At 41.8% G+C, this 14,713-nt stretch overlaps 1 protein-coding gene and 1 pseudogene across 1 annotated transcript in view; one reads left to right on the forward strand and one right to left on the reverse strand.

Annotated features, from left to right (window-relative positions):
- The window catches only part of LOC115197709 (amyloid-beta A4 precursor protein-binding family A member 2-like), a 14,659-nt gene extending 4,932 nt beyond the window's left edge, over positions 1-9,727 (forward strand). Inside the window, exons 4-10 of the mRNA XM_029759484.1 lie at positions 2,291-2,377; positions 4,732-4,917; positions 6,381-6,560; positions 7,096-7,308; positions 7,921-8,040; positions 8,168-8,308; positions 9,200-9,727. Of these exons, the coding sequence (XP_029615344.1) occupies positions 2,291-2,377; positions 4,732-4,917; positions 6,381-6,560; positions 7,096-7,308; positions 7,921-8,040; positions 8,168-8,308; positions 9,200-9,271 (999 nt within the window). The 3' untranslated portion in view covers positions 9,272-9,727. The remainder of the gene's footprint in view (positions 1-2,290; positions 2,378-4,731; positions 4,918-6,380; positions 6,561-7,095; positions 7,309-7,920; positions 8,041-8,167; positions 8,309-9,199) is intronic.
- A 2,379-nt stretch (positions 9,728-12,106) lies between these two features.
- LOC115196644 (uncharacterized) lies at positions 12,107-13,814 on the reverse strand (annotated as a pseudogene).
- Positions 13,815-14,713: the final 899 nt, after the last annotated feature.

Raw genomic sequence — 14,713 nt, forward strand, 5'->3', positions numbered from 1 at the left:
AAAGGTTAGTGGGTAGGGTTAGGGTTAGGGTTAGGGGTTAGGGGTTAGGGTTAGGGTTAGGGTTAGGGGTTAGGGTTAGGGTTAGGGTTTAGGGTTAGTGGTTAGGGTTAGGGTAAAGGGTTGGGGTTAGGGTTAGTGGTTAGGGTTAGGGTAAAGGGTTAGGGTTGGGGTTAGTGGTTAGGGGTTAGGGGTTAGTGGTTAGGGTTAGGGTTAGGGTTAGGGTAAAGGGTTAGGGTAAAGGGTTAGGGTTAATGGTTAGGGTTAGGGTTAGTGGTTAGGGTTAGGGTTAGGGTTAGGGTTAGGGGTTAGTTGTTAGGGCTAGGGTTAGGGTTAGGGGTTAGTGGTTAGGGTTAGTGGTTAGGGTTAGGGTTAGGGTTAGTGGTTCGGGTTAGGATTAGGGTTAGGGGTTAGTGGTTAGGATTAGGGTTAGGGTTAGGGTTAGGGTTAGGGGTTAGTGGTTAGGGTTAGGGTTAGTGGTTAGGGTTAGGGTTAGGGGTTAGTGGTTAGGGTTAGTGGTTAAGGGTTAGTGGTTAGGGTTAGGGTTAGGGGTTAGGGTTAGGGTTAGGGGTAAGGGGTTAGGGTTAGGGGTTAGGGTTAGTGGTTAGTGGTTAGGGTTAGTGGTTAGTGGTTAGGGTTAGGGGTTAGGGTTAGGGGTTAGTGGTTAGGGTTAGGGTAAGGGTTAGTGGTTAGGGTTAGTGGTTAGGGTAAGGGGTTAGTGGTTAGGGTTAGTGGTTAGGGTAAGGGGTTAGTGGTTAGGGTTAGGGTAAGGGGTTAGTGGTTAGGGTTAGTGGTTAGGGTTAGTGGTTAGGGTATGGGGTTAGTGGTTAGTGGTTAGGGTATGGGGTTAGGGTTAGTGGTTAGGGTATGGAGTTAGGGTTAGTGGTTAGTGGTTAGGGTATGGGGTTAGGGTTAGTGGTTAGGGTATGGGGTTAGGGTTAGTGGTTAGTGGTTAGGGTTAGTGGTTAGTGGTTAGGGTTAGGGTTAGGGGTAAGGGGTTAGGGTTAGGGTTAGGGTTAGGGGTAAGGGGTTAGGGTTAGGGATTAGGGAAAATAGGATTTTGTATGGAAATTAATATCAGCTCCCCACGAGGACAAAATAACATAATGTGTGTGTGTGTGTGTGTGTGTGTGGCGTGTATTACACTCCTGATCTTATATTAGCATTGTGCTGTCTGACTAATTGACCAGGCTAATGTTGTTATATTAGCATTGTGCTGTCTGACTAACTGACCAGGCTAATGTTGTTATATTAGCATTGTGCTGTCTGACTAACTGACCAGGCTAATGTTGTTATATTAGCATTGTGCTGTCTGACTAATTGACCAGGCTAATGTTGTTAGCATTGTGCTGTCTGACTAATTGACCAGGCTAATGTTGTTAGCATTGTGCTGTCTGACTAACTGACCAGGCTAATGTTGTTATTTTAGCATTGTGCTGTCTGACTAATTGACCAGGCTAATGTTGTTAGCATTGTGCTGTCTGACTAATTGACCAGGCTAATGTTGTTAGCATTGTGCTGTCTGACTAACTGACCAGGCTAATGTTGTTAGCATTGTGCTGTCTGACTAACTGACCAGGCTAATGTTGTTATATTAGCATTGTGCTGTCTGACTAACTGACCAGGCTAATGTTGTTAGCATTGTGCTGTCTGACTAATTGACCAGGCTAATGTTGTTATATTAGCATTGTGCTGTCTGACTAACTGACCAGGCTAATGTTGTTAGCATTGTGCTGTCTGACTAATTGACCAGGCTAATGTTGTTATATTAGCATTGTGCTGTCTGACTAATTGACCAGACTAATGTTGTTAGCATTGTGCTGTCTGACTAATTGACCAGGCTAATGTTGTTATATTAGCATTGTACTGTCTGACTAATTGACCAGGCTAATGTTGTTATATTAGCATTGTGCTGTCTGACTAACTGACCAGGCTAATGTTGTTAGCATTGTGCTGTCTGACTAATTGACCAGGCTAATGTTGTTATATTAGCATTGTGCTGTCTGACTAATTGACCAGACTAATGTTGTTAGCATTGTGCTGTCTGACAAACTGACCAGGCTAATGTTGTTAGCATTGTGCTGTCTGACTAATTGACCAGGCTAATCTTGTTATCCATTCAATGTTCAAGATGATATTGTATTTTTTTGTCTTGATCTATGGATGTCAGTTGGTCTGTTCATCAATGGTCTTCTGTTATTCCAAACATTAAGCAAATGTACCTTGGGAGTACCCTTTCTAACCACACGATGGCAATCTCTCATTCCTTTTGACAATGGTGGTTTGACCACAGATCCAAGATGGAGACTCTCAGACGGTGAAGGAAGTGGACCTCTTCATCTCCACCAAGGCAGTCAAAGTGCTGAATGCTGATTCACAGGTGTGTGACTGTGAGCTCAGAGTTAATAAAAAATAAAAAAACACTGTGTATTTCTTCTCTGTAACACCAAGTCCTGGAACTATCCAATCACACTTGTAGACAATGCATCTTTTAAAGGCAATATTCACCCGTCTGCGAAAATCACATACACAGTAAATAGTAAATGTTGACTCAATCAGAAATTAACTTTAGATGTCAAGCGCCCAATAATGTGGATCTAATGCGGATCAGATTGAATCCCAGCCTAGGATTAATCTGTGTCCAGGAAACCTGCCCAAAGCTTCATTTGATGCTGTTTCATAAAATTACTCTGGTGCGCTGCAGTATCTTTAGGGGCCATGTTGTTTAGGACCGTCCAATCCACACAGAGTTATTACCACAGCAGCCATATATATTATTTATCCCCCCAGGAGATGCTGATGGACAGCCATATATATTATTTATCCCCCCCAGGAGACGCTGATGGACAGTTATTACCACAGCAGCCATATATATTATTTATCCCCCCCAGGAGACGCTGATGGACAGTTATTACCACAGCAACCATATATATTATCTATCCCCCCCAGGAGACGCTGATGGACAGTTATTACCACAGCAACCATATATATTATCTATCCCCCCCAGGAGACGCTGATGGACAGTTATTACCACAGCAACCATATATATTATTTATCCCCCAGGAGACGCTGATGGACAGTTATTACCACAGCAGCCATATATATTATTTATCCCCCCAGGAGACGCTGATGGACAGTTATTACCACAGCAACCATATATATTATTTATCCCCCCAGGAGACGCTGATGGACAGTTATTACCACAGCAGCCATATATATTATCTGTCCCCCCAGGAGACGCTGATGGACAGTTATTACCACAGCAGCCATATATATTATTTATCCCCCAGGAGACGCTGATGGACAGTTATTACCACAGCAACCATATATATTATCTATCCCCCCCAGGAGACGCTGATGGACAGTTATTACCACAGCAACCATATATATTATTTATCCCCCAGGAGACGCTGATGGACAGTTATTACCACAGCAGCCATATATATTATTTATCCCCCCAGGAGACGCTGATGGACAGTTATTACCACAGCAACCATATATATTATTTATCCCCCCAGGAGACGCTGATGGACAGTTATTACCACAGCAGCCATATATATTATCTGTCCCCCCAGGAGACGCTGATGGACAGTTATTACCACAGCAGCCATATATATTATCTATCCCCCCAGGAGACGCTGATGGACAGTTATTACCACAGCAGCCATATATATTGTTTATCCCCCCCAGGAGACGCTGATGGACAGCCATATATATTATTTATCCCCCCAGGAGACGCTGATGGACAGTTATTACCACAGCAGCCATATATATTATTTATCCCCCCAGGAGACGCTGATGGACAGTTATTACCACAGCAGCCATATATATTATCTATCCCCCCAGGAGACGCTGATGGACAGTTATTACCACAGCAGCCATATATATTATCTATCCCCCCAGGAGACGCTGATGGACAGTTATTACCACAGCAGCCATATATATTATTTATCCCCCCCAGGAGACGCTGATGGACAGTTATTACCACAGCAGCCATATATATTATTTATCCCCCCCAGGAGACGCTGATGGACAGTTATTACCACAGCAGCCATATATATTATCTATCCCCCCAGAAGACGCTGATGGACAGTTATTACCACAGCAGCCATATATATTATTTATCCCCCCAGGAGACGCTGATGGACAGTTATTACCACAGCAGCCATATATATTATTTATCCCCCCAGGAGACGCTGATGGACAGTTATTACCACAGCAGCCATATATATTATTTATCCCCCCAGGAGACGCTGATGGACAGCCATATATATTATTTATCCCCCCAGGAGACGCTGATGGACAGTTATTACCACAGCAGCCATATATATTATTTATCCCCCCCAGGAGACGCTGATGGACAGTTATTACCACAGCAGCCATATACATTATCTATCCCCCCCAGGAGACGCTGATGGACAGTTATTACCACAGCAGCCATATATATTATTTATCCCCCCCAGGAGACGCTGATGGACAGTTATTACCACAGCAGCCATATATATTATTTATCCCCCCAGGAGATGCTGATGGACAGTTATTACCACAGCAGCCATATATATTATCTATCCCCCCAGGAGACGCTGATGGACAGTTATTACCACAGCAGCCATATATATTATTTATCCCCCCCAGGAGACGCTGATGGACAGTTATTACCACAGCAGCCATATATATTATTTATCCCCCCAGGAGACGCTGATAGACAGCCATATATATTATTTATCCCCCCAGGAGACGCTGATGGACAGTGCGCTGCGTTCCATATCCTACATCGCAGACATCGGGAGCATCGTGGTGCTGATGGCTCGTATTCGTACGTCAGACACGTCCTCGCAGGACTGTAGCGAAGCTGATCTCTCCTGCTCAGAGGGACAGAGACAGTACAGAATGATCTGCTATGTCTTTGAGTCAGAGGATGTGAGTACTGTTGTTTTCTGTTTTTGTTCTATTCTATGGTATTCTGATCTGTTCTGTTCTCTGTTCTATTTTTCCCCCACGCTCTCCCTTTGTATTCTGCTGAATATTATTGGTTTTATTGGGGATTATGGTCTCTGATGATTGATTATTGATTACTTACAGTGTTCGCAGAAGAAGGTTTATTGCTAAAATTTAAAACACACAGTTTTTGATTAAGCAATTTATATACACTATCTACAGTACAATACTACTGAACATAATTTTAAAGCTTTGAAAATGATTATTGCTTGTACAGAGGCCTACTTTGGCTTTCCTATAACACCAGTTATATACTACATGACCAAAAGTATGTGGACACCTGCTTGTCGAAACATCTCATTCTAAAATCATGGGCATTAATATGGAGTTGATCCCTCCTTTTGCTGCTATAACAGCCTCCACTCTTCTGGAAAGGCTTTCCACTAGATATTGGAACATCGCTGCGGGGACTTGCTTCCATTCAGCCACAAGAGCTTTAGTGAGGTCGGGCACTGATGTTGGGCGATTAGGCCTGGCTCGCAGTCGGCGTTTCAATTCATCCCAAAGGTTTTCGATGAGGTTGAGGTCAGGGCTCTGTACAGGCCAGTCAAGTTCTTGCACACTGATCTCAACAAACCATTTCTGTATGGACCTCGATTTGTGCACGGGGGCATTGTCCTGCTGAAACAGGAAAGGGCCTTCCACAAACTGTTGCCACAAAGTTAGAAGCACAGAATTGTCTAGAATCTCATTGTATGCTGTAGCGTTAAGATTTCCTTTCACTTGAATTACCACTGAGCCGTTGTTACTCCTAGACATTTCCACTTCACAATAACATCACTTACAGTTGACCGGGACAGCTCTAGCAGGGCAGAAATCTGATGAACTGACTTGTTGGAAAGGTGGCATCCTATGACGGTGGTGCCATGTTGAAAGTCACTGAGCTCTTCAGTAAGGCCATTCTACTGCCAATGTTTGTCTATGGAGATTGCATGGCTGTGTGCTCGATTTTATACACCTATCAGCAACGGGCGTGGCTGAAATAGCCAAATCCACTCATTAGGGTGTCCACATATTTTTGTATATATTGTGTATCTTCATTCATCATTTCAGTTGGTCCTTAACCTGTCCTCTCTCCCACCTCTGTATTGATGTCAACTTGAATAGGCTGTCAGTTCCGTTGAGTAGTTTCTCCCCCTCCCCTCTCCCTCTCCCCTCCCCCCCTCTCCCCTCTCCCTCTCTCTCTTCCCCTCCCCCCTCTCCTCTCCCTCTCGCTCCTCCTCTCCCTCTACTTTTCCCTCTCTCTCCTCCTCTCCCTCTCCCTCTCTCTCGTCCTCTCCCTCTCCCTCTCTCTCCTCCTCCCTCTCTCTCTCCTCCTCTCCCTCTCCCTCTCCCTCTCCCTCTCCCTCTACTGCCCTCCCCTTTCCTCTCCCTCTCATCCCCAGGCCCAGCTCATTGCCCAGTCCATCGGCCAGGCGTTCAGCGTTGCCTACAGGGAGTTCCTCCGAGCCAATGGGATCAACCCTAAGGACCTGAGTCAGAAACAATACAGTGACATCATCAATTCCCAGGAGATGTACAATGACGACCTGGTCCATTTCTCAAACTCTGACAACTGTAAAGAGGTGTGTGTGTGTGTGTGTGTGTGTGTGTGTGTGTGTGTGTGTGTGTGTGTGTGTGTGTGTGTGTGTGTGTGTGTGTGCTTGCATCCGTGCCTATATGCATGCATGAAATACTGATAGACAAGTGTAAAGAGGTGTGACGGCTTACTGTTAGTGATTGTTGACCGTGATTCATGACTCTAGATACACTCCGTAAACACAGTATAGATAACAGATTACAGTACAGTAGATATTGAGGCTCTTGGCTCGTGCAGTAGCTAGACAGCGCAAACATGTTTACCAAAGTTCAGGATCGATCTTACCCATTCGGTAAGCTAAACAAAATCCACTGAAGAGTACAAGTAATTAGTGTTCTTGCTTCAGTGAGACCACTACTGAAATTCTGCATATATATTTGTTATATACTTTGTATAATAATAATTTTTTATATTTTTATGATTTTTATTACCAACTAAAATCCAGTTTATAAGATATACTAATAACTTCTACTTAAAGATATCTAAATATCTGTCTCTGTGTGCGTTTGTGTGTCTCCCAGCTGGAGTTGGAGAAGCAGAAGGGAGAGAGCCTAGGCGTGGTGATAGTGGAGTCTGGCTGGGGCTCCATCCTGCCTACGGTGATCCTAGCTAACATGTTGAACAGCGGCCCGGCTGCCCGCTCTGGGAAACTCAGCGTCGGCGACCAGATCATGTCCATTAACAACACCAGCCTGGTGGGCCTGCCGTTAGCGACCTGCCAGAGCATCATCAAGGTCTGGAGCGTACAGTCCACTCAGGCAGCGTCTATGTTATTTAACAGATGCTCTTTTATCAGTCATGAAGGAAAGGAGATGGGGAGTAGAGGAAAGGAAGACATTTTAGAGTATTGAGATTGAGACAAAGTCATTCTAGGAAGCCATTCTAGTGTTGAGATTGAGACACAGCCATTCTAGTGTTGAGATTGAGACACGGCCATTCTAGTGTTGAGATTGAGACACAGCCATTCTAGTGTTGAGATTGAGTCACATCCATTCTAGGAAGCCATCCTAGTGCTGAGATTGAGACACAGCCATTCTAGTGTTGAGATTGAGACACAGCCATTCTAGTGTTGAGATTGAGACACAGCCATTCTAGTGTTGAGATTGAGTCACATCCATTCTAGGAAGCCATCCTAGTGCTGAGATTGAGACACAGCCATTCTAGTGTTGAGATTGAGACACAGCCATTCTAGTGTTGAGATTGAGTCACATCCATTCTAGGAAGCCATCCTAGTGCTGAGATTGAGACACAGCCATTCTAGGAAGCCATTCTTGCGTTGAGATTGAGACACAGCCATTCTAGTGTTAAGACAGGTGTCATTTATCGTGTTCCGGTTGTCCTGCCAGGGTCTGAAGAGCCAGGTTCAGGTGAAGCTGAGCATCGTGAGTTGTCCTCCTGTCACCACCGTCCTCATCAAGAGACCTGACCTCAAGTTCCAGCTGGGCTTCAGTGTTCAGAACGGCATCGTGAGTAGGATTATGATACCGTTATAATGCATTATAAGACTTGTCACAACCATGTATAACCTCTCTCATAATGATCCTGATAACAGCCATTTGGATTCAGAAATGTGTTTTCTTTCTCTCTCCTCAGATCTGCAGTCTGATGCGTGGAGGTATCGCGGAGCGAGGAGGGGTGCGAGTCGGCCACAGGATCATTGAGATCAATGGGCAGAGTGTGGTTGCCATGCTGCATGAGAAGATAGTCCAGACCCTGTCTGTATCAGTGGGAGAGGTGAGCATCAGATTCCAGTTAGGTAACTGCCAACATAAACACCCTCATTTTATATCCTATCAGAGTCCGAAACAGATGAATCAGAAGATTTTATACAAATACAAGTGTGTCTTCACAATGAGCACTGATATGGTCTCTTCTCTTCTCCTCCTCATCCTCTCCCCCTCCTCCTCATCCTCCTCATCTCCCCCTCCTCCTCATCCTCCTGTCCTCCCTCTCCTCCCCTACCTCTCCTCCTCCTCCTCATCCTCCTTCTCTCTCCCACCTCCTACTTCTCCTCCTCATCCTCCTCCTCTCTCCCACCTCCTACCTCTCCCCCTCCTCCTCATCCTCCTCCTCTCCCCTCCTCCTCATCCTCCTCCTCTCCCCCTCCTCCTCATCCTCCTCCTCTCCCCCTCCTCCTCATCCTCCTCCTCTCCCCTCCTCCTCTCCCCTCCTCCTCACCCTCCTCCTCTCCCCTCCTCCTCATCCTCCTCCTCTCCCCTCCTCCTCATCCTCCTCCTCTCCCCCTCCTCCTCATCCTCCTCCTCTCCCCCTCCTCCTCATCCTCCTGTCCTCCCTCTCCTCCCCTACCTCTCCTCTTCCTCCTCATCCTCCTCCTCTCTCCCACCTCCTACTTCTCCTCCTCATCCTCCTCCTCTCTCCCACCTACTACTTCTCCTCCTCTCCTCCCTCTCCTCCTCCTCCTCCTCCTCCTCTCCTACCTCTCCTGTGTCCCCTCCTCCTCTCCTCTCCTTCTCTCCTCCTCTCCTCCCTTTTTTCCTTCTCTTCTCCTCCCTCTCCTCCTTCTTCTCATCCTCCCCCTCCTCTCCTCCTCATCCTCCCCATCTTCATCCTCTCCAAACTGTCCTCCTCTTCCTCCTCTCCCCCTCCTCCTCTCCTCTCTGTCAGATCAACATGAAGACCATGCCTGCAGTGATGTTCAGACTGTTAACAGGGCAGGAGATTCCCGTCTACATTTAGTCTCTCCACGTCAGAGTCCTAAATGACACCCTATTCCCTATGTAGTGCACTACTTTTGACCAGGACCGATAGGGGTTCTGGTCAAAAGTAGTGCACAATGTAGGGAATAGGGTGCAATTTGGTGACGCACACCTTACCTGCATCTCTTTCTGTGTACTCGCTCACTGCTTCTGCATGTCTAGGAGAAGTTGAACAGACAGGGTGGTTGACAGGCAGTGGAGCCATTAAAATGAGCCTGTCCTCCGATTTACAGTGACACCAGCCTCCACTGGTGCAGGGTGATACATTAGCAACGTGTATCTTTCTATGGTGTTATTTCCCTGTTACTCTACTGACAGTTATAACCACAGCACCATTCCCAACTTAAATAAGGCTTATTTTCAAATTCATTGATGAGCTACTAATGGGTTGAAATGTACATAACATAAGCTGTCCGTGGTGTGTGTGTGTGTGTGTGTGTGTGTGTGTGTGTGTGTGTGTGTGTGTGTGTGTGTGTGTGTGTGTGTGTGTGTGTGTGTGTGTGTGTGTGTGTGTGTGCGTGCGTGCGTGCGTGCGTGCGTGTGTTTGTGTGTGTGTGTTGTACATGCAAGGTCTTTATCGTTTTCTTACGACGAGAGATTACAAACACGGCACATTTTATTTTCAATTTATTCCTTTATTTATTTAGATTTTTTTTATAACATGCAAGGTTGAGAGACGTCGTCGTCCTGTAAATAGTTTGTTTTATAGGAGGACTGCTGAAACTGTAACTTGGTCTGTTCATTGTAAACTGGGTGGTTTGAGACCTGAAAGCTGATTGTCTCTAACAGCCGTGGTATATCAGACCGTATACCATGGGTATGACATCTTAACCAATACAGCATAGGACAAGGCTATTCTTTAATAGCAGGGCTATTGTAGCCTGGTCTGTCGTTGGAGCGCCTCTCTGGCCAATGCATGACCACTACTTTAGGAGTTGGCAAGACAGCACAAACAGATCTGGAACCAGGCTAGGGGGTATTAAGCTACAGTCTATTCCCTATATGGTACTCTACTGTTGATCAAAACCCATATGGCTCTGGTCTAAAGTAGTGCACTATGTAGGGAATAGGGTTCTATAGGGCTCTGGTCTAAAGTAGTGCACTATATAGGGAATAGGGTTCTATAGGGTCCTGGTCTAAAGTAGTGCACTATATAGGGAATAGGGTTCTATAGGGTCCTGGTCTAAAGTAGTGCACTATATAGGGAATAGGGTTCTATAGGGCTCTGGTCTAAAGTAGTGCACTATATAGGGAATAGGGTTCTATAGGGCTCTGGTCTAAAGTAGTGTACTGTATAGGGAATAGGGTTCTGTAGGGCTCTGATCAACTGTAGTACGCATACTACAGTTGAAGTCGCAAGTTTACATACACCTCAGCCAAATACATTTAAACTCAGTTTTTCACAATTCCTGACATTTAATCCTAGTAAAAATTCCCTGTTTTAGGTCAGTTAGGATCACCACTTTATTTTAAGAATGTGAAATGTCAGAATAATAGTAGAGAGAATTATTTATTTCAGCTTTTATTTCTTTCATCACATTCCCAGTGGGTCAGAAGTTTACATACACTCAATTAGTATTTGGTAGCATTGCCTTTAAATTGTTTAACTTAGGTCAAATGTTTCGGGTAGCCTTCCACAAGTTTCCCACAATATGTTGGGTGAATTTTGTCCCATTTCTCCTGACAGAGCTGGTGTAACTGAATCAGGTTTGCAGGCCTTGCTCGCTAACATTTTTTTTTTCTTCCTGACTGATGTCTTGAGATGTTGCTTCAATATATCCACATAATTTCCTGCCTCATGATGCCATCTATTTTGTGAAGTGCACCAGTCCCTCCTGCAGCAAAGCACCTCCACAACATGATGCTGCCACCCCCGTGCTTCACGGTTGGGATGGTGTTCTTCGGGTTGTAAGCCTCCCCCTTTTTCCTCCAAACATAACAATGGTCATTATGGCCAAACAGTTCTATTTTTGTTTCATCAGATCAGAGGACATTTCTCTAAAAAGTATGATCTTTGTCCCCATGTACAGTTGCAAACCGTAGTCTGGCTTTTTATGGCGGTTTTGGAGCAGTGGCTTCTTCCTTGCTGAGCGGCCTTTCAGGTTATGTCGATATAGGACTCGTTTTACTGTGGATATAGATACTTTTGTACCTGTTTCCTCCAGCATCTACACAAGGTCTTTTGCTGTTGTTCAGGGATTGATTTGCACTTTTCGCACCAAAGTACGTTCATCTCTAGGAGACAGAATGCGTCTCCTTCCTGAGTGGTATGACGGCTGCGTGGTTCCATGGTGTTTATACTTGCGTACTATTGTTTGTACAGCTGAATGTGGTACCTTCAGGCATTTGGAAATTGCTCCCAAGGATGAACCAGACTTGTGGAGGTCTACAATTTTCTTATGAGGTCTTGGCTGATTTCTTTTAATTTTCCCATGATGTCAAGCAAAGAGGCACTGAGTTTGAAGGTAGGCCTTGAAATACATCCACAGGTACAAATCCAATTGGCTCAAATTATGTCAACTATCCTATCAGAAGCTTCTAAAGCCATGATTTCATTTTCTGGAATTTTCCAATCTGTTTAAAGGCACAGTCAACTTAGTGTATGTAAACTTCTGACCCACTGGAATTGTGATACGGTGAATTATAAGTGAAATAATCTGCCTGTAAACAATTGTTAGAAAAATTACTTGTGTCATGCACAAAGTAGATGTCTCAACCGACTTCCCAAAACTATAGTTTGTTAACAATAAATGTGTGGAGTGGTTGAAAAACGAGGTTTAATGACTCCAACCTAAGTGTATGTAAACTTCCGACTTCAACTGTATGTGTTGAAGCAGTCCTTGGCGCTCTATTTTGCCTCAGGGGTATCAATGGGGTGAATATAATATTACGGTAATGGTATATAATATTACAGTAATGGTATATAATACTACGGTAATGGTATATAATATTACGGTAATGGTATATAATACTACGGTAATGGTATATAATACTATGGTAATGGTATATAATATTACGGTAATGGTATATAATACTATGGTAATGGTATATAATATTACGGTAATGGTATATAATATTACGGTAATGGTATATAATATTACGGTAATGGTATATAATATTACGGTAATGGTATATAATACTATGGTAATGGTATATAATTTTACAGTAATGGTATATAATATTACGGTAATGGTATATAATATTACAGTAATGGTATATAATATTACGGTAATGGTATATAATATTACGGTAATGGTATATAATACTATGGTAATGGTATATAATATTACGGTAATGGTATATAATTTTACAGTAATGGTATATAATATTACGGTAATGGTATATAATATTACAGTAATGGTATATAATATTACGGTAACGGTATATAATATTATGGTAATGGTATATAATATTACAGTAATGGTATATAATATTACGGTAATGGTATATAATATTACGGTAATGGTATATAATATTACAGTAATGGTATATAATATTACAGTAATGGTATATAATATTATGGTAATGGTATATAATATTACGGTAATGGTATATAATATTACGGTAATGGTATATAATATTACAGTAATGGTATATAATATTACAGTAATGGTATATAATATTACGGTAATGGTATATAATATTACAGTAATGGTATATAATATTACAGTAATGGTATATAATATTATGGTAATGGTATATAATATTACGGTAATGGTATATAATATTACGGTAATGGTATATAATATTACAGTAATGGTATATCATTTTACAGTAATGGTATATAATATTACGGTAATGGTATATAATATTACAGTAATGGTATATAATATTACGGTAATGGTATATAATATTATGGTAATGGTATATAATATTACAGTAATGGTATATAATATTACGGTAATGGTATATAATATTACGGTAATGGTATATAATATTACAGTAATGGTATATAATATTACAGTAATGGTATATAATATTACGGTAATGGTATATAATATTACAGTAATGGTATATAATATTACGGTAATGGTATATAATATTACGGTAATGGTATATAATATTACGGTAATGGTATATAATATTACGGTAATGGTATATAATATTACGGTAATGGTATATAATATTACGGTAATGGTATATAATATTACAGTAATGGTATATAATATTACGGTAATGGTATATAATATTACGGTAATGGTATATAATATTACGGTAATGGTATATAATATTACGGTAATGGTATATAATATTACAGTAATGGTATATAATATTACAGTAATGGTATATAATATTACGGTAATGGTATATAATATTACGGTAATGGTATATAATATTATGGTAATGGTATATAATATTACGGTAATGGTATATAATATTACGGTAATGGTATATAATATTACGGTAATGGTATATAATATTACGGTAATGGTATATAATATTACGGTAATGGTATATAATATTATGGTAATGGTATATAATATTACGGTAATGGTATATAATATTACGGTAATGGTATATAATATTACAGTAATGGTATATAATATTACGGTAATGGTATATAATATTACGGTAATGGTATATAATATTACAGTAATGGTATATAATATTACAGTAATGGTATATAATATTACGGTAATGGTATATAATATTACAGTAATGGTATATAATATTACGGTAATGGTATATAATATTACGGTAATGGTATATAATATTACGGTAATGGTATATAATATTACGGTAATGATGAAGGCCAAAGATATTACTGAAACGTGGGTTCTTCTTCACACATATATTTAGGTGACTGATTACCTTAATAAACATCAGGCCTGCCGTCCCAAACCGAACCCTATGCCTTTTACAGTGCACTACATTTTAACCAGGGCCGTTGCAACAGGGCTCTGGTCAAAAGGAGTGGACTATATAGGGAATAGGGTGCCATTTGTGAGGCAGACCAGGTACAACGAGAATGTATTAACTTGTATATTACTGTACGAATGTATTTGTGAGATACTGAGAATACACTGTGATCGATGAAACCGGTGACAAGGCTAATTATTCCTTTCCAAATGTGTTTTAAATAAAATTACATTTATTACATGCAATGATGAAAATGAAAGTAAAATATGTTAAAAAAAAAACAACAAAAAACACATTTTGTACTCCAAAATGTCGCACCTGTTCCCTAGTACACTTTTGACCAAGAGCCATAGGGTCCTGGTCTAAAGTAGTGCACTATATAGGGAATAGGGTTCTATAGGGCTCTGGTCTAAAGTAGTGCACTATATATAGGGAATAGGGTTCTATAGGGCTCTGGTCTAAAGTAGTGCACTATATAGGGAACAGGGTTCTATAGGGCTCTGGTCTAAAGTAGTGCACTATATGAGGAATAGGGTTCTATAGGGCTCTGGTCTAAAGTAGT

Source organism: Salmo trutta, chromosome 7, assembly GCF_901001165.1.
Source record: "Salmo trutta chromosome 7, fSalTru1.1, whole genome shotgun sequence".
NCBI classification, from domain to species: Eukaryota; Metazoa; Chordata; class Actinopteri; order Salmoniformes; family Salmonidae; genus Salmo; species Salmo trutta.